Source organism: Trichosurus vulpecula, chromosome 9 (genome assembly GCF_011100635.1).
Source record: "Trichosurus vulpecula isolate mTriVul1 chromosome 9, mTriVul1.pri, whole genome shotgun sequence".
Lineage (NCBI taxonomy): Eukaryota > Metazoa > Chordata > Mammalia > Diprotodontia > Phalangeridae > Trichosurus > Trichosurus vulpecula.
Genome location: NC_050581.1, coordinates 64894033 through 64913988, shown reverse-complemented (window position 1 = coordinate 64913988; position 19956 = coordinate 64894033). Strand labels below are relative to the sequence as shown.

Below are 19956 nucleotides of genomic sequence, written 5' to 3'. Positions count from 1 at the left end.
TTTCATTGGTAATAAAAGCAAATCATCACAAGATAAAATCCTGTCCATTTTAAAGAGGTCAATATAAAAGAGGCATAAAAATGAAAATGTTCTCTATGTTCTCCAGTGACCTCCAGAATTGAGAAATTGTAGCAATAGGAATATGCACTTGAAACATTAAATTGTTGGACCTGAGCTGTGGGCTAAGGTTCTATGTGTAAGTTTGGCAACTCAAATGAAAGGTGGTATCCCAGAAGCTGGATTATCACCCTGGTTCATCCAGAATGAACAACAAAAGGGAGATCTAAGGAACAAGAAGTGGAACTAGAAGTAAGGGAATCAGGTTAAAAAGGAAGCAGTATACATGGCAATCTATCACTGCCAGTGAGATCTGTATTCCTTAAATTCCACAATACATAGGTATTTATCATATATGTTATCTCTGCCTGATGATGCCTAAGCTTATCATCTGCATCTGTAGGAAGTGGGCCCCAATACTATACTCCTTCCTCTGAGAACCCTTCCCCACAACCCCTTAGACCATAAGAGAATTATGTGAGTGCCAGATATGGAAATAATATGTAGGACTGTAGAAGTTTGGGAGGAAGCCCTGTAACTTTTCCAATCCACAAAGTACTGGAGTTGTACCAAAATGATACTGGAATCCATGTTTTCCTAACCATCAACTCCACCCTGGCCATCAGTCATTACTGGAGAAGGCCATGGAATGTAGAGACCAAAGTCTTTACAGCCCTTTAAATAAGACCTAATAACTTTATTTAATCACAATAACCAATAGAAGACCAAGTGCATTTGCACAGTTTGAAGGAGCTTTAGCTGAAAGGTAGTAAGCTTATTACATGAGTGATTAGCAAAGGACCAATATCCTGGTCTTTCAGTTTCCAGAAGGGTTAGCTGGCAAGGTAGTTTCTAACTAATTACAACCAAGCCTAGTCACTGATCTTTGAGGGTTCAGTAGTGTGTTTATACATATCCTGTAGCCTTTTGATAGTCTCTTAAAGGCCTGGGCAGTTTCAAAGTCTTAGATGTAGCAATTGACTGAATAGTAGTAAACATGAGGGGTGGCAATAAATCAAAGTGGAATCTATAGTTTGAATAAGTGGTATGTTCTGAATGCAAACATTAATGGAATTAAAGTCAAATTATTATATAACAATTAAAATAACAATAATATTAGATTTAACAAGATGAATCAATTATCCTAGTGGTAATGAGGCACTAAATGATTCCCTCTATCTGGCTGCACGTTGGGGATGGGGTGGGTAGATGGGCAGTAGGATGCAGCCTGATATAAGTACAGGGAGACAGGCTGAGTTTCTTCAAGTCTTAGTTAAACTCATACCTTCTGTGAGAAGGCTTTTCTGATCATGCTTAACTCTAGTGCCTTCCATTATCTCCATTTATCCCAAAAACATTTTGTTTGTACTTAGTTGTTTGTATGTTGTCTCCCCCATTAAATGGTGAGCTCTTTGAGAGTACACGCTGTTTTTTGCCTTTCTTGTATCCCTTTGCTTCACATAGTGCCTGGCACATAGTAGGTGCTTAAATGCTTGTTGACAAGAAATAGAAAATTAATTATGGACCCTAGCTGAAGGTGTGATGGCTAAATAAATCATGAAGCCAGAAGAATTGTGCTGCTTTCTTCAACAGTTGCAGGTAGAGAAATGGCAGGTTTTAGTCAGTGTACACCACCACCCCTTGACAGTGCCCTATCTGAGAGGGAGACAAGTCTGTACAAGGCTACTGAGCACCACGATCATATGAAGTTGGGAAGAGGTTTATAGCAGCTGCTACTAGAGTTTTATTTTAATGCTCTTAATAGTCCAGCAAGTAGAATATTTCTCTGGGACCCAAGATGGTGGAGTAAGAAGTAAGTCACTCTCACCCTCCCTTATTGACCTCTGAAAGCCCAGAAAATACTGCTCCAGGAAAAACCCTGGAACAGCTGAGCCAGCAGAAAAATGGGGTGCAGGAAGCTTGGAGGATTAATGGGAAATGCCCCTCTTACTTTGGGGGAGGGGGAGCAGTACAGGACAGGAGGCATCTCCACAAGCCAGCAGCAAGCCCCACCTCAGCAAACCAGAGGGAGATCCTGAGCCCCAGGGTGGTGCCAACACCAGGAACCCCTGAGTGCCTCCACTGGCAGGAGAAATGGTAGACACCAGCTCAGGAAACCACCACATGCACTGGTGTTCTCCAGCGGCCAAATCTCCTGCTGCTTCAGCACAACTCTAGGAAGCACAACTCCAGGAAGCACAACTCCAGGAGGCACAGCTCCAAGCTGGCAGACATCCTCCAGGAGCCAAACATTCAAATGCTTTAAAGAAGCCTAGGTGAGCAGGCATCCCCATCCCCACCCCCAGAGCTCCAGTGTTACTGACCCTAGCTCAGCAGGTAAGCTGCCAAACCCTGAGAACCTCCAGCTGCTAGCACCTGAAGCCCTAGAACACAAAGCCAGTGACCAGGTCCTGGGCTCCCAGCACAAGAAGCTTGGGTCAGTGCCCCGTGTGCTCCAGCAAGACAGCTCAACTTTGAAAGCTAGGAAATAGGCAAACACCATGAGCAAAAAGCAGAAATGGACAATGACTATAGATTCGTATCATGGGGACAGGGAAGATCAAGGCACAAATTCAGAAGAGGACAACATTGTCAATATATCCATATCTAAAACTTCAAAAAGGAATATGAATTGGGTCTCAAGCCCCAAAAAGCCTTCCTGGAAGAGCTCAAGAAGGATTTTAAAAGTCAAATAAGAGAGGTGGATGAAAAATTGGGAAAAGAAATGAGAGGTATGCAAGAGAGAGTCAATAGCTTGGAAAAGGAAGGACAAAAGTTGACTGTATAAAACAAGTCCTTAAAAATACAATTGGCCAAATGGAAAAAAGAACACTGAAGAAAACAACTCCTTAAAAAGTAAAATTGACCAAATGGAAAAGGAGGTACAAAACCTAATAGAAGAAAACAATTCATTAAAAATTAGAACTGGGCAAGTGGAAGCTAATGACTCTACGAGATATCAAGAATCAGTCAGAGAAACAAAAGAATGAAAAATAGAAGAAAACATAAACTACCTCACTGGTAAAACAACTGACCTGGAAAACAGATCCAGGAGAAACAATTTAAAAATCATTGGTCTACCTGAAAACCATGATGAAAAAAAAAGCTTGGACAGCATCTTTCAGGAAATCATCAAGGAAAACCGCCCTGAGGGTCCTAGAACCAGAAGGTAAAATAGTCATTGAAAGCATCCACCGATCCCCTCCTGAAAGAGACCCCAAAATGAAAATGCCAACAAATATTGTAGCCAAATTCCAAAGTTACTAGGATGAAGAGAAAATACTGCAAGTAGCCAGAAAGAAACAATTTAAAAATCATGGAACCACACTCAGGACTATGCAGGACCTTGTAGCTTCTACATTAAAAGATCAGAGGGCATGGAATATGAAATTCTATAAGGCAGAAGAACTTGGATTACAACCAAGGATCAACTACCCAGTGACACTGAGCATAATCTTCCAGGGGAGAAGATGGATATTCAATGAAATAGGGGACTTCCAAACCTTCCTGATGAAAAGACCAGAGCTCAACAGAAAATCTGATCTTCAGATACAAGACTCAAGAGAAGCATAAAAAGGTAAACAGGAAAAAACAACAACAACATGCTATTAAGAAGGACAAACTGTTACATTTCTACAAGGGAAGATGACACTCATAACCCCTGAGAACCGGATCATTATTATGCCATTTAAAGAGGTACACATAGAAGGCGCTGGGTATGAGTTGACTTTGATGTGATGGTAAAAATCTAAGTGGTGAAAAGGGATTGTATTGGGAGAAGAGTAAAGAAGGAGGCAGACAAGAGTAAATTACCAAGCATGAAAAGGCACAAAACCCTATTACAGCAGAGGGAAAGAAGGGAGGGAGATGAGCATTATCTGAACCTTACTCTCATCAGACTTGGCTCAAAGAGAGAATAACACTATCAGGTATAGAAATCTAACTTACCCTATGGGAAGTAGGATGGAAAGGTGAAGAAAAGAGAGGGAACTGATAGAAGGGAGGATAGACTGAGGGAGGTGGTGATCAAGAGCAAAATTCTAGTGAGGAGGGAAAGGGAGAAAAGAGAGAAAAGCATAAACAGGGGGGAAAATAGGATGGACAGACAGACACAGATAATAATCATAACTGTGAATGTGAATGAGATGAACTCTCCCATAAATTCAAAGTGGATATCAGAGTGGATTAAGGACCATAATCCTACAATATGTTGTTTACAAGAAATACATTTGAAGTGGAGGGATGTACACAAAATAAAGGTGAAAGGCTGGAGCAGAACGTATTATGCTTCAGCTGAAGTAAAAAGAGCAGGGGCAGCAATCCTGATCTCGGACAAGCAAAAGCAAAAGCAGATCTAATTAAAAGAGATAAGAAATGAAACTACATCCTATTAAAAAGCACCATAGAAAATGAAGTAATATCATTCCTAAACATACATGTACCAAGTATTATAGCATGCAACTTCTTAAAGGAGAAGGTAAGGGAGTTACAGGAAGAAACAGATAACAAAACTATACTAGTGGGGGACCTCATCTCCCCCTCTCAGACCTAGATAAATCTAACCAAAAAATAAATAAGAAGTTAAGTAGATGAAAAGAATTTGAGAAAAGTTAGATATGGCTGACCTCTGGAGAAAACTGAATGTAAACAGAAAGGAATATACCTTTTTCTCGGTGGCACATGGCACCTACACAAAAATTGACCATGTATTACGGCATAAAAACCTCACAATCCAATACAGAAAGGCAGAAATATTAAGTGCATCCTTTTTATTTCATGATGCAGCCCCAATTCTTACATGTCTTGGAAGATATTATTCACAAATTACTAAAAGATGAGCAGTAAAGTAATTCAAAGTATTCATATTCATATTGTCTGAATTACTATTTTCTAGTCATCCCTTTGGCAACAGTCCTGGAGTAGGGAAAGAAACCCAGAAAGTCCAGCATGGTGAAAACCCAGGCATGCCACCAATGATTCAGAAGGTACAAGTTCTGTGACAAAGGATATTAGCTACTAACAGGAAATGCTATAGTGATGACAGAGTGGAGTTCACCATTCTTTTTCTTCATGAAGAGCACCAGTGTCCCTGTAGATGATGCAAATGGCCAGTTAAACTTCCTCCAGAGGTTCGTGGCCAAGAATTCCTTAAGGCCTGGATGAATCAGTAAGTGCAACTGTAAGTGCAGTAAGTGCAAGTGATAGGATTGGAGCTCCTGACAGAGCCTTCCTATCAGGTCAACTGCTAGTGGAAGGGAATAACTGGCTGCTAATGTAGCTCATACATATCCCTGCAGTGCTGAAAGCAGTAATCTGAGCTGTCGGTGATCTGCAGGCCCTCCACGTGTCAACACAGAAGACGTGTCCGCTCAGCTACATCACACCATTCACACTGCTGGGAGATGAAGAGAAACACAGCTGGGAGGTTTGACTGATGATCACTGCTTGAGCCTCTAGCTGGTAGGTATCCTGAGGGACAAAGCTTGGAGAAAAGAGTAAACCATTTTTCTAGTTTCTAGCTAGAGGAGAAATACAGTGTTGGCTAGTGATCCTCTTAGATCAAACCCAAGATCCACCTATAGAGGACTTGGCCCAAATGTTACAAACAATGCTCTGCTAATTAGGTTGGCACTGAGACAGCATTCTCTTAAACAGAGTTATTCAACCAGCAGGTTCTCCAACTAACATTCTCATCCAGCCCAAATTTCATCATTGTGTCTCTAAGGATTTCATAGGATACTGGTTTTTTTGGAAATCAAACACTGTTGTCTATGGCATCCCCTGTATTAATTATCAAATGAAGAAATGTGCTTAATTTGGCATTATGTGTTCTTAGTAAATCCATGTTGGTTGACTCCTAGAGAGTATTACATTTTACAAATGCTCACAAACCATCTGTTTAATCTGTTCTAGAATTTTCCTAGAAATTGACATCAAATTCATGTAGGCTTTTAAAATTCATGTTTATAAAAAATTTATTTTCATTCTGCACTTAAACATTCCAAAAAGGGCTTTTTCACACCTACAGCAAGACACAAAAGCATGTGAAATTGTGCTCTCTATTTCATACCATTTTTTAAAAAGTATAAAACAATTCCACATGTTACTTTCAAAACTACCCTGCTTCCTATGCTTCTTTCAGGAGTCTGCTCCTATGTGTTTTAAAAATGTTTCAATAGCACTTTTTCCCCCTCACATCACTATTACGCTTTCTCTTCCTCTCAACTCTCCTCCCCATTAAAACCAAAAGAGTAAAAAGCATAACAATAAGTATAGTCAAGCAGAACAAAAGCACACAATGGCTATATCCAAAAGCACTTGTTTCTGTCCCTTGAGTCCATCCCTTCTGTCATGAGTGTAACATGCTTCATTCCTATGTCCTCCCATATGAGAGATGGCTGGTCACTGCACTGATGAGAGTTAAGTCTTTTCAAGTTTTGGTCTTTGTTGGGTTGTGCAGCTGTCCTTGTATGAAATGTTCTGTTCTCTTCAATCGGCATCAGCTCATGTTACTCAAGATTTTCTGTAATCATCTCACCATTTTTTATGATGTGACGTAATTCCATCACACTCATAAATCACATTTTATCAGCAGCTCCACGGTTCACAGGCACTCTTTTATAGTACTCCCTTCCCCCTTCCCCTTTTCAATTCCTCCTTAGGATCAGTTTGTTTTCCTCATGTCTGTTCTCTCTTGTTGCTCCTCCTCCTGCCCCATCATTGTTTCTCTGTTGAGTTCCATGAATTTCTACATCACACTGTGCTGTGTTTTTAACCCTCCTTTGTCCATTTCAGCTAAGAAGTTTTTCTAACATCCTCTCTTCCACCTTTTCTTCCATATTTGCATATTCTTCTCGTATATCCAAATATGAGAAATAGCAAGTTCTAACCCCTGCTTCTTTTTTCTTTCTATAGTACTATATTCTTTTACCATAATTTTTTTCTGCTGTTCTTCAGACATTCAAAAAAACCAATCTACCTTCTTCTGTTGGTTTTTTTTTGTTTTCTTTTGTTTTTCATATTTTTAGCTCCCTTTAAGGATCTCTAAAGGCAGTACAAGTTCTAAAGAGGGGGCAGCTAGGTGGTGCAGTGAGTGGAGCACTGGCCCTGGAGTCAGGAGGACCTGAGTTCAAATCTGACCTCAGACACTTGACGCACTTACTAGCTGTGTGACCTTGGGCAAGTCACTTAACCCTAATTGCCCTCCTTCCCCCCCCTCCAAAAAAAAGTTCTAAAGAAGCACTAGCTTCTCCGATTAAAGTGGAGAAAGAACATATAGCTATACCACATATAGCTCTATCTAATTGCTCAAATAAATGTACCTTTCTAAATTTCTCTGGACTCTTGTGTTTCTATTTCAGAGTTCCAAGTCAGCTCTGGGAATTTCATCAAAAATGTTTGAACATCCTCTATTACATTAAAGGTTCATTTTCTGTCTATAGGATTATAGTCAGCTTTGCAGGATAAGTTATTCTTGGTTATAAGCCTATCTCTTTTTCTTTTTGGAATATTGTATTCCAAGTTTTCCTCTTATTTATAATATAAGCTACCAGATCTTCTATGATCCTGATTGTGGTTCCTTAGCACTTGAACTGACCATTTCTAGATGCTTGTCACTTTTTTTCCCTTGATGTGGGAGCTCTGGATTTGGACAACAACATTTCTGGGACTTCTCATTTTGAAGTTCCTTTCAAGAAGTAATCAGTGAAAACAAAAAGAAGTAATCAGTGGATTCTTTCTATCTGCACTTTGCCCTCCAAGATTTAATAGGTCCGGGAAATTTTAATTGGCATGTATCATTTCAGGATTTCTTGAAACACAGTATTCTGTTTTATTTAATCATGGTTTTCAGGGAGTTGAATGGCTTCTTAAGTTATCTCTCTCCTTGATCTGTTTTCTAGTTTAACTTTTTTGAGATCATATATCTTACCTTTTCTTCTATTTTAAAAAATCTTTTTATTTTGTTCTAGTATTTCTTGTCTCATGAAGTCACTGATTACTTGGTTATTTAAGGATTACCACTTTTTCTTCTAAGCTAGTTTCCTAATTTTTGTTTTCTCCAGTTCTCATTTCATTTTTTAATATCATTTCTTCTGAATATTCACATAGTCCTTGTGGAAAATACATTTTTCCCTTTGAGTCACTGCTTGCAATTGATGTGGAGTTACTTACTGCTGCTTCTTTTGGGGGATCTCTAGATCTAGAATATTTTTTGGATACAGGTCAACGTTTACTCTTTTACTAATCTCATTAGCTTTAGGTTTCTGAGTTAGGGCTCCATGCACAGATTAGGCTCTGTCCCCGGCCATGCTTTAGGATGAGGTGTTAAGCCTGGGTTGGTATGGTCCCTGGTCACCTATGTTCTAAAGCTGACCTCTACCTTTCAGGGTTAGGCCAGCTGGGATCTTTAAGATTTAGAGCAATAGATAGAGTACCAGGGACCTTGGAGAGCCACAGGGCTATTCCAGTCTGAGTGTTGCTGTGCCTCTCCTTGGACTTCTAAGGGTCCTCACCCTAAGGCCTGAGAAGTTCCCAGGGTTTGTCAGAGAAGGGGGAGCTTCTGCCCTTGTTGCATCTGGACAAAGAAACTTGCAGGTTATAGATACATCTGGCCTGTCTCTGATGCTGTTAGAAGGCTGCTAGTTTGTTTGTCTGTGTTAGCATTGGCTTTGCTGACAGTTCTCTTTCCTATTATATCTGGGCTCCTGGCTAACTTCTGGTACATTTCTGGGATGGAAATTGTCATTTACTGTAATTTCCCATTGGATTTCTTGATTATTTGATCTAGTGGTTACAATGTACATAATGTAAATGGGAAGATCTTTCCCATCCATTAATAGGCCCATGTGACCTGCCTGTGGTGGGAGGAGCTTGATGAGTGGGTGGGGCAGGAAGGGGTGGAACAAGAAGTCCAAGATTGTTGCAGCTTGGAGAGAGAAAGAGAAGAGGCAGGGAGAGCAGCTGCTAGCGTGGGTGAGAGAGGGGCATTTTGCCTGTGTCGGTGCCCCCTGCATGGCTAGTGTGTATAGATTTCTTTGTTGCTATGATGGATTTGGCTTTCTGGTGTTCGAATAAATGTTTTGGTTTCGCCTTCAATGAAGAGAGTCTGTTATACTTTGCAATTCAGAACTACACCAGCATGTTCATAGCCGCCACCATAGGTGCTGTGAGTATCACACTGGTGCTACAGCGGTGATTTTGGTTTTTGCTGAAGTAGGTATATGAGAGCAGGGCAATCTGCTTCCTATTTAGGCAGCCATCCTGGCTGGAAGCCCAAATTCATACTTTTCAATCTTTTCTGAAAATCATTCACCCACATCCACTTTTCTAGTACTTATCCCATTCTACATGATTCCCAATTTTTGTTTTGTTTTGCACAACATAGTACATACACCCCCAAAATTACATGTGTTTTAGGCCCACGGAATTATTAAGATATTCCTGCTCTATTTGATAGCTTCTTTAAAAAAATTGATAGCCACAACGATATAATGGTTGATTCCATAACTTGGTCCAACCAATTTATAAAACAACCTGGAATTACAAGAAGAATTGTTCAACTATGCATACCCTATGACCTGGCAAATCCCCTATTAAGATATACCCAAGAACTAAAAAACAGAAACAGTTCCTATATACCAAAATATTCATAGCTGTATTTTAGGTACCCCTGAGGGAATGAACCAACTATGGGATATAAATGTAACAGAATACTATTATGTTGTAGGAAATGACAAATGTGAGGAATTCAGAGAAGGATGGAAAAACCTGTATGAAGTGGTACAGAAGGAAGCAAACAGAACCAGGAGAACAATGTCTATGATAATATAATATAAATGAAAATAACACTGAAAGACAGTCAAACTTTAAATAACTACCATGCCCAATCTTAGTTCAAGAGAACATATCATAGGATCCTAGATGTAGGATTGGAAGGGACCTCAGAAGTCATCTAGTTCAACTCCCTCATTCTACAGATGAGAAAATGAGGCCCAGGGAAGATCTTGACTTACCCAAAGCAAACAAGAATTCAGAGTCAAGACTGGAATCCAGGTCCTCTAACTTCAGAGTTGGCATTCCACAGAGATAAAGGACTATGAGTATACAATGGTGCATCCACTATCAAACACAGTTGCTGTAATGACTGGTTTTGTTTACCTGGTTTTCTTTGAATGTGGTATATCAAAGCAAAAGGCATTAATAAAATTTAAAAACTGGTGAACTTTTAAGAAATTAACACTATCAGTTTAGTTATACTCTGCTGACTACTAAGCAAATTCAGATGCATTGAGAAATTTGCTGAGATAGTAAGGCTTAGCCATGATGACACAATTTATATCAGATAGAACTGATGATCCATTGTTTGGTTTCTCTCTCTTCACTAATAGAATGACCAGGGCTACATAATGTATTCATTCTTGTTCAATACATTTTATTAATCTAAACATAATGACATAAAGAATCTGAAGTATGTATGTTACACGAGAATGTTAGGCCTGTGGGAAAATCAGCATATAAACATATATGGACATATGGAAACAAGAGTTCCCAGGCAAAAAAAAATCAGCCATGGTTCTAGATAAGGCTCTGCCACGAACTGTGTATGATACCCTGGAGAAGTCACTTTCCACCAGTTTTCTTTTCAAGATGACCTTGAAAGTTCTTTCCCACTTTGAGAATTGGACATGCGAAGAATTATGGGCCATTCACTAATTCAACCCAGTTCTCTGAAGTAAAACAAATTTATATTCACACATATGCACACACCTAGAAGGTCATACATCCTAAAAGAAATCCAATATCCTAAGAGATATACACAGAAATCATATATCCTAACAGAAATACAGAGCAAAAACTGACCAAATTCTACTTAGAGAAATGTTTCAAACTGTGCAAATCGACCAAAAAGCTTGCACATCTGAGTTTCTGACATAGTTTTTAGGTTTGGACCAGTTCACATATCATCTGGCTTCTTGAACCATTACACTGGCATAATCAGTAAGACATATTTAACTAAATAGCAAGATAGCACCCCTAGTAATAAATGTTAGAATACACCCAGTCTGCCAGAAGTAACGCTCTAACATACTTCCATTGAGTTGGATGTTCATGATGAATGACATCAGAATACCCAAGGGGCTAGGGTAGGACTGGAAGAAGAAGGTAACCATAAGTTGAACACACTGATATTTTTTTGAAATTCTATCCAGTGCATACTTATATGTGACATGTGACAATTAGGGAAGAAATGACAATGAAAACAGATAATAAACAGAAAGCAAAACTACTCAAATACTTATTCCGCTTTTGTTTTCTTAACATCAAGGAGAATGTTTTAGTGAGGAGGTATGTATCCCTACCAGAAGAGGGGAAGCTAGTTCTGATAGGTCTTACTGTGCTTTACAGCCTGGTCTGTGCTGTGGAGTGAGCATGCTGTCCGAGGACTAGCCTGGCTGAGTAGGGAGAGAGTCATCACCTCAGTGGCTGACGATATAGCAGAGCAAGATGGAATCTGCTAAAAGGCCACATCCAAAGAGGTATTCTCTTGAGACCATTCAAGATTCCTTGAAAGATGCAGCCATAAAAACAATCTTCTGATTATCATCTTGATGTTAATATTCAAACACAAACTGCTCTTTAAAACAACAGCAACAATACAATTAATGCGAATTCCAGGGATGCTCTACGGCTGTGAATCATGGAATCTCATCATCTCCAAATAATCAAAAGTGTGGATTAGTCAAATGGCAATGAAGGATACATGGTAGGTAAATGGGGTATAGCCTATGACTAATGAAAATTTGTATGCAAGAAGAATAGTAAAAGTCATTGTCAAAAAGATGTATGATTGGAAAGAAGGCTGGCTGATCATATAAGCTAGAGTTAAAGACAAAATATAGATACCCTGCATGTTGTATCATACGTTGGCCTAAGAATCCTGCCAGGGACTATGATGCTAAATGAAAAATGCTGTTTGTGGAAATGCCTTGCACAACTATAGATGGGGAAAAAGTTGTTGATTTGATGAGGTGGAGAGAGAATCAATGGAAATATAATGGAGAATTTTTATTACATAAGATTGAAAGACTTTTGTACAAATTCAGTGCAATGAAAATTAGAAGGGAAATAGCTAAATGGAAAAAAAATCTTTGCAGCATATTTCTCTAATAAAGATCTAATGTCCCAAGATATATAAAGAAATGATTAAACTATGTAAGAATGAACCATTCTCTAATACATAAAAAGTCAAAGTATAATAACAAACACCTTTGAAAAGAAGAAATATAATCTATAAATAAAATCCAAATAATAATAATAGAAATGAAAATTAAGATAACTCTGAGACTTCATGTCACCTAGCAGGGTAGCAAAGATGACAAATAAGGAAAATGACAATTCTTGGAGAAACCTGAGGAGTAAAGACACAGAAATGCACTACTATTGGAACTGTGAACTGGTCCAGCCATTCTGGAAAGCAATTTTGAACTATACCCCCAAAGTCACTAAACCATAAACTGGGTTACATACCCTTTGTCCCAACCACAATTGTACTAGGCTTATTTATGCCACAAAGAGATCAAAGAAAGAGAGAAAGGAACTATACGTGCAAAGACACTTTAATAGCAGCACTTTTGTTTTTAGCAAACTGAGGAATGGCTAAGCAAATTCTAGTATGTGAATGCAATTGATTGTTACTGTGCCATAAGGAATGGTAAAAGAGACAGTTTCATTTCCAACCCACTGCACTCTCTTCTTTGGATGTTTCCATTGTGCCATCCAGCCATCGGATGTCTTTCCTTTCCCTGCCTTGTCAGCCTCCTTTTGCATGCTGACTTTCCCTATTAGACTATAAGCTCCTTCAGGGTGAGGACTCTTCTTTTTTTGTATTTCTATCTCTAGTGCTCAGCACAGTGCTAGGCACATAAGACGAGCTTAATGAATGTTTACTGGCTGGCTGATTCAGAGAAGACTTGGGAAGTGATGCTGAGTGAGAGGAGCAGAACCAGGAAAACAATTTATATGATCACAATATTTTAAAAGAACACAACTTTGAAAGACTTAAGAACGCTTATCAATGCCATGAACAACCATGATTCCAGACACAAAATGAATCAATCCTTCTTCCTACCTCTTGCCAGAGAAGCAACGGATTACAGGTGCAGAATGAGGCATATGTTGTTTTAACATGGCCAGTGAATGTGTAGATCCATTTTGTTTGACTATACTTGTTACAAGGAAGGGCATCCATGTCAGTAAGGGGGGAAAAGCTATTGGAGAATAGTACTATCAATACCAAAAATACAAGAAAATAAAAGAGTAGCAATGTAAAAATTATAAAATATACAGAAGATAGCACATACAACCAGCATAGTATTGGAATGATTGCTAAATTTATTATAAATAAAAAAACAAGCCGTGCATCATAGATGCTCACAATTTTAAGTAGAATTCTCTTCTGATCTTATATATGGAAATGATCATATTTGTCAAGTTTATAATAAATTTGAAAAAATTGTGGTATATTTGGGGTTATTGATTATCATAAGTTACTTGTGGCAAATATTTTCATTGAACATTTTTTATTTTCTTTTAAAATAACTTTCCTCAGACACATTGTGGCTAGCAAGTTTCCTAGGAAGAAGGAGGGATTGACCCTTTGGCCTTAATAATGGAAAGATTTTCCCAGCATAAATTTCAAGTTAAATACTATAACATTCCCCTCCCCAAATAAATGCAAACCCAGAACCCTGGTATGGCAAGTTTCCCTTCTACCTCAAGTTTTTTAGAGAAAAGGATTTTATAAATCCTAAATTTAGACATAAGTCCAACTCGCCATAATTATAGATTTGACCACTTGGTCATTATCAAAAATTTAAGTAAAAATTGGTTTATATCTACTTGCTAAAACAATTCTGAGCAGTGCTTACATCCTTAATAAATTAGGCATCAGAACTGGAATTTCCCCTGGATAGTAGCCAGAAACAATTTCTCCTTCTGTTGCAGACTACGCAAGGGTTAAATTTCACCCCAGCCCTAATGTGATGTCCCTTCCTACTACTCACTATTAGGGCTGGGCCTCTCTTTCTTAGAAGCATTACGTACTAGGGCTAGCATTTATTTGTTATCTATTTGAATGTGAGGAAAAGATTAAGTTGTTAATTGATTCTCCCACCACTGGCATAAGTAGAGATCTTTGATGAAAATTTTCTATCCATCACTTATGGTAACATTTCAGGCACTATTATTCTTATTCATATTTTTGGTTCATAAGGTTTTCCTCAAAATATTGTTATACCACAAAATACAAACTCCAAAAGTTCACATTTCTAGAAAATTCTTCTTATGTTTTATAAAAACATGTTACCTGAGGTTTGGCTGTACATCAAAATATTCTGCATTATTTGAGTCTGTATTTGGATTTTAATCTGTTTCACTTGTATATGGTCGAATAATAATTTTACAATTATGAGTTTTTTTTTACTTTACCATTTTTTTTCCTTCTTTAGAACAATATGGCATTTCAGAATTCTTTGTAGTAGCAAAGAACTGGAGAAAAGTGGGATATGGTCAAAAGCTGTGACATATGAGTTAATGGCATATTATCATCATTGTGCAATAATAAACAGTAACTAACATCATATAGGGCTCACTATGTGCCGGGCCCGTGCTGAGAGTGTCCTCACGACGAGGTGGGCGTTGTAATTATCCCCATTTTGCAGATGAGGAAATTAAGGCAGGCAGAACCCAAGTGACCTTCCCAGGGTCACAGAGCTAATAAAGGTGTGAGTTTGGACTTGAAAAAAACTATTCATTTGAAGGACTGGAAAAAACATGGGAAGATAATGACAACAACAGCCACAGTGATAGAGACATCATCTGATCCTCACAACAATCCTGGGAGGCAGATGCTGCTATTATCCCCGTTTTACAAATGAGCAAACTGAGGCAAAAAGAAGTGAAATGACTCGTCCAGGGTCTTGAGGACAGATCTGAACTTGGGTTTTTCTGACTCCAGGTCTGGTGTTCTCCCCACTACACCAACCACCTAGCTTCCCCAAGACGTGTGAATGGAGGATGACGCAGAGTAATGTTAATACAATCGAAAGAACAGAAATGAATGAACACCATCATAAATGGAAAGACTGCTATGGTGTTACCAAAAAACCACCGATGGTCCTAGCAATCGGATAATGAGACACATTTTCTCCCCCATGGCAGCAAAGAAGGCTACCCAGGCAGAAGCCACAAACCGTCAGATGCAGTCAGAATACCAGCCGGTTTTGCTCAACTATTTTTCTTTGTTATAAGCAAGGGCTCAGTCTAGAGGGGTAGGGTTGTTGGTTCCCCCCCAGAAATGACTGAAATATAAAGACAAAAACTATCACTAAAACATATCTGTAAATAAATACCTGGCATTTCCAACACAGCTAGTGCAAACTTGTAAGAAATGTCCAAGTTTAAATTTCAGGTTCATCAAGTCAAATTTGCAAAGAGGGCCACGGTGTGCTCTGCCCATGCTGCCTATGTAGGAGTGGCATGGGAAAGTGGAAGCTTCTTTGATGGACTTCTAGGCACTGGGTCTACCTGGAGAGTAGCTACAACTATGAAATGTGCTGATAAAATAAGTATGTGAGAGTACATTTTTATCAGATGCCTACTTTTATACAGACATATACATATATGTTATATATACTATTTATATGTATATATGTGTGTGTGTGTATATATATATATATAAAATTTTAGGAAAAAAGATTAAGTTTTTATTTTAAGTGTTATAGTTTCCTACTGGAAAAAGAAGATAGTTTTACAAATGTCCTTGTAGGCTTAAGCTTGAAAATGCTTTTTTTTTAAATTTGAAACTAGTTTAATTTTCAGTAAGAAATGCCTTTGAAGTCCTTTGTCATATATATATATATAAAAATAACACAAAAGGCATGCAAAGTATACAATCTGACTAAACAAACTGGAAATGCAGAGCTCTAATTTTTAATGTGCAATTACCTTTTTACTGAAATAAAATTGTGTTTATTTTGGTTATTATAACAAGCTGCCCCATTTATGTACAAAAAAGCTTTCAAATAAACATCCATCTCCAGAGGTAGGAAAAGCATTTTCCTAAGTATTAAAAGTAGTTTTCAGCGGTCCAAAAATTTTAACAGAAATTTTGCAGGCTAAGTGAGAGTAAATAGTCCATCCAAGATTTTCAAATTTTAAGCTGAGCACAACAATTTTCACCTCTATTTACTTAACATCTTCAAATTGGCAAGACAACGAAGAACAAAGCAACGAAGCAACAAACAAATGAATCAACCAGGTGAAAGTTTAATGGACATACCTGGAGCTGGTCTATGTTTCCAAAAGGACTCTTTTGTTTTCTCCTCCTAAATGCATCAAACTCCTCAGATTTCATTTTTAGCATCTTTTCTTGTTGCTCTGTCCTTAACTGAAGCTCCTATATAAAAAGAGGATTGAAAATACCTTTGATAACTTCATTTGATTAGCAGCTTATTATTATTATTATCAAACAACTACAAGGCAAATTTTCTAAGTACTTTTTAGCTTTTGGTGGGGTGAGCTGATTACTTTAGAAGACTGAAAACTACAACTACACAGCAGGACTCATAGAGTCAGAGATTAGCCATGTGTGTTTAGAGTACAATAGAGTTAAGAAGGAAGACCTAGCCTAACAGAAAGACTTCCACTTCAGAGAATGAAATGATTTCTGGGAAGCTGAGTTAACCATAAGGCCCACATGCCTTCCCTATAAGTCTGTAGTTACAAATGCTAGCTTAAAGATGTCTTCCACATCTACTGGCTAATTTAGATCTCCCTAAGTGGGTGATGCCACAGTATTATGGCAAAGATGATGGTAAAATTTCATATATAAAATTTATAATGTTAGACTGTAAAAAGAGAAGTCAGAAGTGTCTAGGATAGATCCTAATCTTAAAAAACATGTAAAGCAATTATAACTCATTTACTAACATCCTCAGGTAGTGTTCTCAAGGGGAGAGAATGTAAGTACAACCTGCATAAAGTCATTTATAGAGTCTGTGAAAACACAGACAAAATAGCATTACAAAAGGAAATCAGTTCTTACATGAATTTTTTTTACTTTATTTAAATTTTATTTAAAAATTTAATTTATTTATTTAAAATTTTCAAAACATGTAAATTCCTCACATAAGCTCAGAAGACCTGGATTCCATTTCTGGCTCCAGTACCAACCTACTTTGTGAACTTAAGAAAATGGCTTGATTGTCTTTCTTCTTATTCTTGTAAATTATTTGTTTAGAAAAAGAATAATGGCTCTAGTTTTGCAGGAACATGACGGGCAGAAGGGCAATGGAAACTGAGAACATTAATAAAAATTTTTTTCAACAAATAATATAAATTGGAAACAAGACCGAAGACACATAAAATTTCTACTTAAACTTGAAAAGAACAGTGATTTCATTAGTTGTCAGTACTTCATCACCAATGAAAATAGCAACTTCTCCTCACCTCAAAAGATGGTTTCATGAGCTGCTGAGGGCAAATTCTGGTCCAGAAAGAACTACAGCTCATCAGTGATACCTGAGAAAGTTACCTATCATGATGGATAAAAGGATACACTAACAGCGGCATGTTCTCTCATCAAAGATAAACGAAGCTTTCTTACTTTGATTTTTTGTTGATCTCGCTTAATCTCTGCATCCAGTTGCTTCTTTTTTTCATTTTCTTCCCGAAGTCTCTTCTGTAGCTGTGCTTGCTGATATTTCATATGATCCACATTCTGTTCAAGTTCAGAGGCATGTTTCTCATTTTGGGCAGACAGTGATGCCAGCTTCTTAGTATCCTGTTGCTTCTTCTGTAAGACCTACGATCACATAATATACTGAAAAATATGTGTGATGGAAAAATGGGCCAGCTGTATCTACCCAATTCTATCAAGAAACCTAAGGGGTCCATTTCACTAACAAAATGAACATTTTTCCTAGATTTAAATAAATTTCTTATATTTTGATAGCTGCACAAAGGGATTATAAACTAAAAGTTTTTATTTTTCCCATTTCCTCTTCTATTCCTCTTTCCCTTGTAGAATAAGAAAAACAGTTGCACATAATGTACTTACTATAACAAGGAACAAGAATTCTATATACAGATATAGCTTTTCATCAGATTTACGAAAATGGCAGTCAAAAACCCAATGTGACTTTCAGAAGGGGCAAAGGGGTAATCCTTTCATATAACAGTTTTCTCCATTTTAATTATTAATTTATTAATATTAATATACGTATTAATGTGAGAAGACTATACAATCGTAATGGTTAACAATCGAACATATGAAAATAGCAAGAAATGATCATTTTAAAAATGTGGTTCTTCTGTCAAGTGAGTCCTAATATAATTTTTAAAAAATTCTATAGACTTTCTTACAAGTAAAATATGCTTTCAACCAAAATAAAACTTAGTTGCAAATGTAAATAAACCTGGAACCATTTTCTATGAGAATGTTGAAGATCAACGCTAATAATTACTTTACTAATTATTTTAAGATAAATGACAAAAAAGAGAAAGAAAGATATAAAGAAAGAAAACAAAGAAAGGAAGGCAGACAGAAAGAAGGAAAGAAGGAAAGAAAGAAAGAAAGAAAGAGAGAGAGAGAGAGAGAGAGAGAGAGAGAAGAAGAAAGAAAGAAAGAAAGAAAGAAAGAAAGAAAGAAAGAAAGAAAGAAAGAAAGAAAGAAAGAAAGGAAGAAAGAAAGAAAGAAGGAAAGAAGGAAAGAAAGAAAGAAGGAAAGTGAATACACAAATTCAGGTTTGGTCCTGAAAAATGCGTCTCCCCACCTTTGCAAAGGACAAGGACAACATGTGCAGAATATTGCATAAAATGTTGGTTAGTTTTGCTTTACTGGTAGTTTCTGTTCCCTTTTTAATTCTTTGTTAAAAAGGATGGTTCTCAGGAATATATTGGAAAATGCAAGTGATATAAAAAGATGTTAATAAAAATTTTTTTAAATAGAATTAGGGTTTGAACTTAAAACTCTCAAGCCAGTCCTCATTTCACTACATCCTACAGCTTCCCCTCTATGCCACATTATATCATGTCCTTTACATAAAATATTGCATCCCTTTCTCAAACAAATAAAAACAATGCACCAAGCATTATCCTTAAAAAATGTCAAAACTTGCTAACATTTCCAGGCCTTTACAATGCCAGCAAGGAGTCAGAGAGTAACTCAAAACCCTTTTTAAACAAGTATTTATTTAGTAAGCAGTTGGCATAGACCAAGAACTGTGCTAGTGATTTGTTCTCTTCAATTACTAAAAAAAAGACTACTCACACATAGAGTATATTAACCACAATTTCTCATTTTCCTTTATTTTGCAACCTACTGAACAATAAATTTTAGACATGTTATAAAATGTGTAACTACTTTCATGGGAAACAGGTTATGTGATTAAATTAAAATGCAAAGGTAATGTTAAAACTTTATTTTACCCACCAGTTTCCACCTCTTTTTTCTCTCAAATCTTTAACTAAAACTACAAATTTGAATTTTATCTCTTCTCCCTTCACCTGTCAGAGTGAAAGATCCAACAGGCATAAAACAGGAAAGACAAGACTAAAGACATGAAAAACCCACAATCTGTATAAATCAGCCTTTGAATACATGAAGTGACTGTCATTGACCCAAAACCACATTACAAATACTAGAACCAGAACTGGAGCTATGATATGATACGATACGATACGATATGATATACCATGGAATTTGAGACAAAGAGCCCATTTGCTTATCTAAAAAGAACACTATGTTGATTTCAGAGGAATGCTGTTCTCACAAACATCACTTTCTCGGGATTTAAGAGACCAAAAGATGAAATAGCTGCTCCATGGTCTTTCTCTAGT

At 37.3% G+C, this 19956-nt stretch overlaps 1 protein-coding gene across 1 annotated transcript in view; it reads right to left on the bottom strand.

The window, feature by feature from the left end:
• Positions 1-19956, bottom strand: part of KIF27 (kinesin family member 27) — a 131852-nt gene that overhangs the window by 24692 nt on the left and 87204 nt on the right. Inside the window, exons 10-11 of the mRNA XM_036738847.1 lie at positions 17723-17920; positions 16397-16513 (exon numbers count right to left, since the gene is read on the bottom strand). Of these exons, the coding sequence (XP_036594742.1) occupies positions 16397-16513; positions 17723-17920 (315 nt within the window). The remainder of the gene's footprint in view (positions 1-16396; positions 16514-17722; positions 17921-19956) is intronic.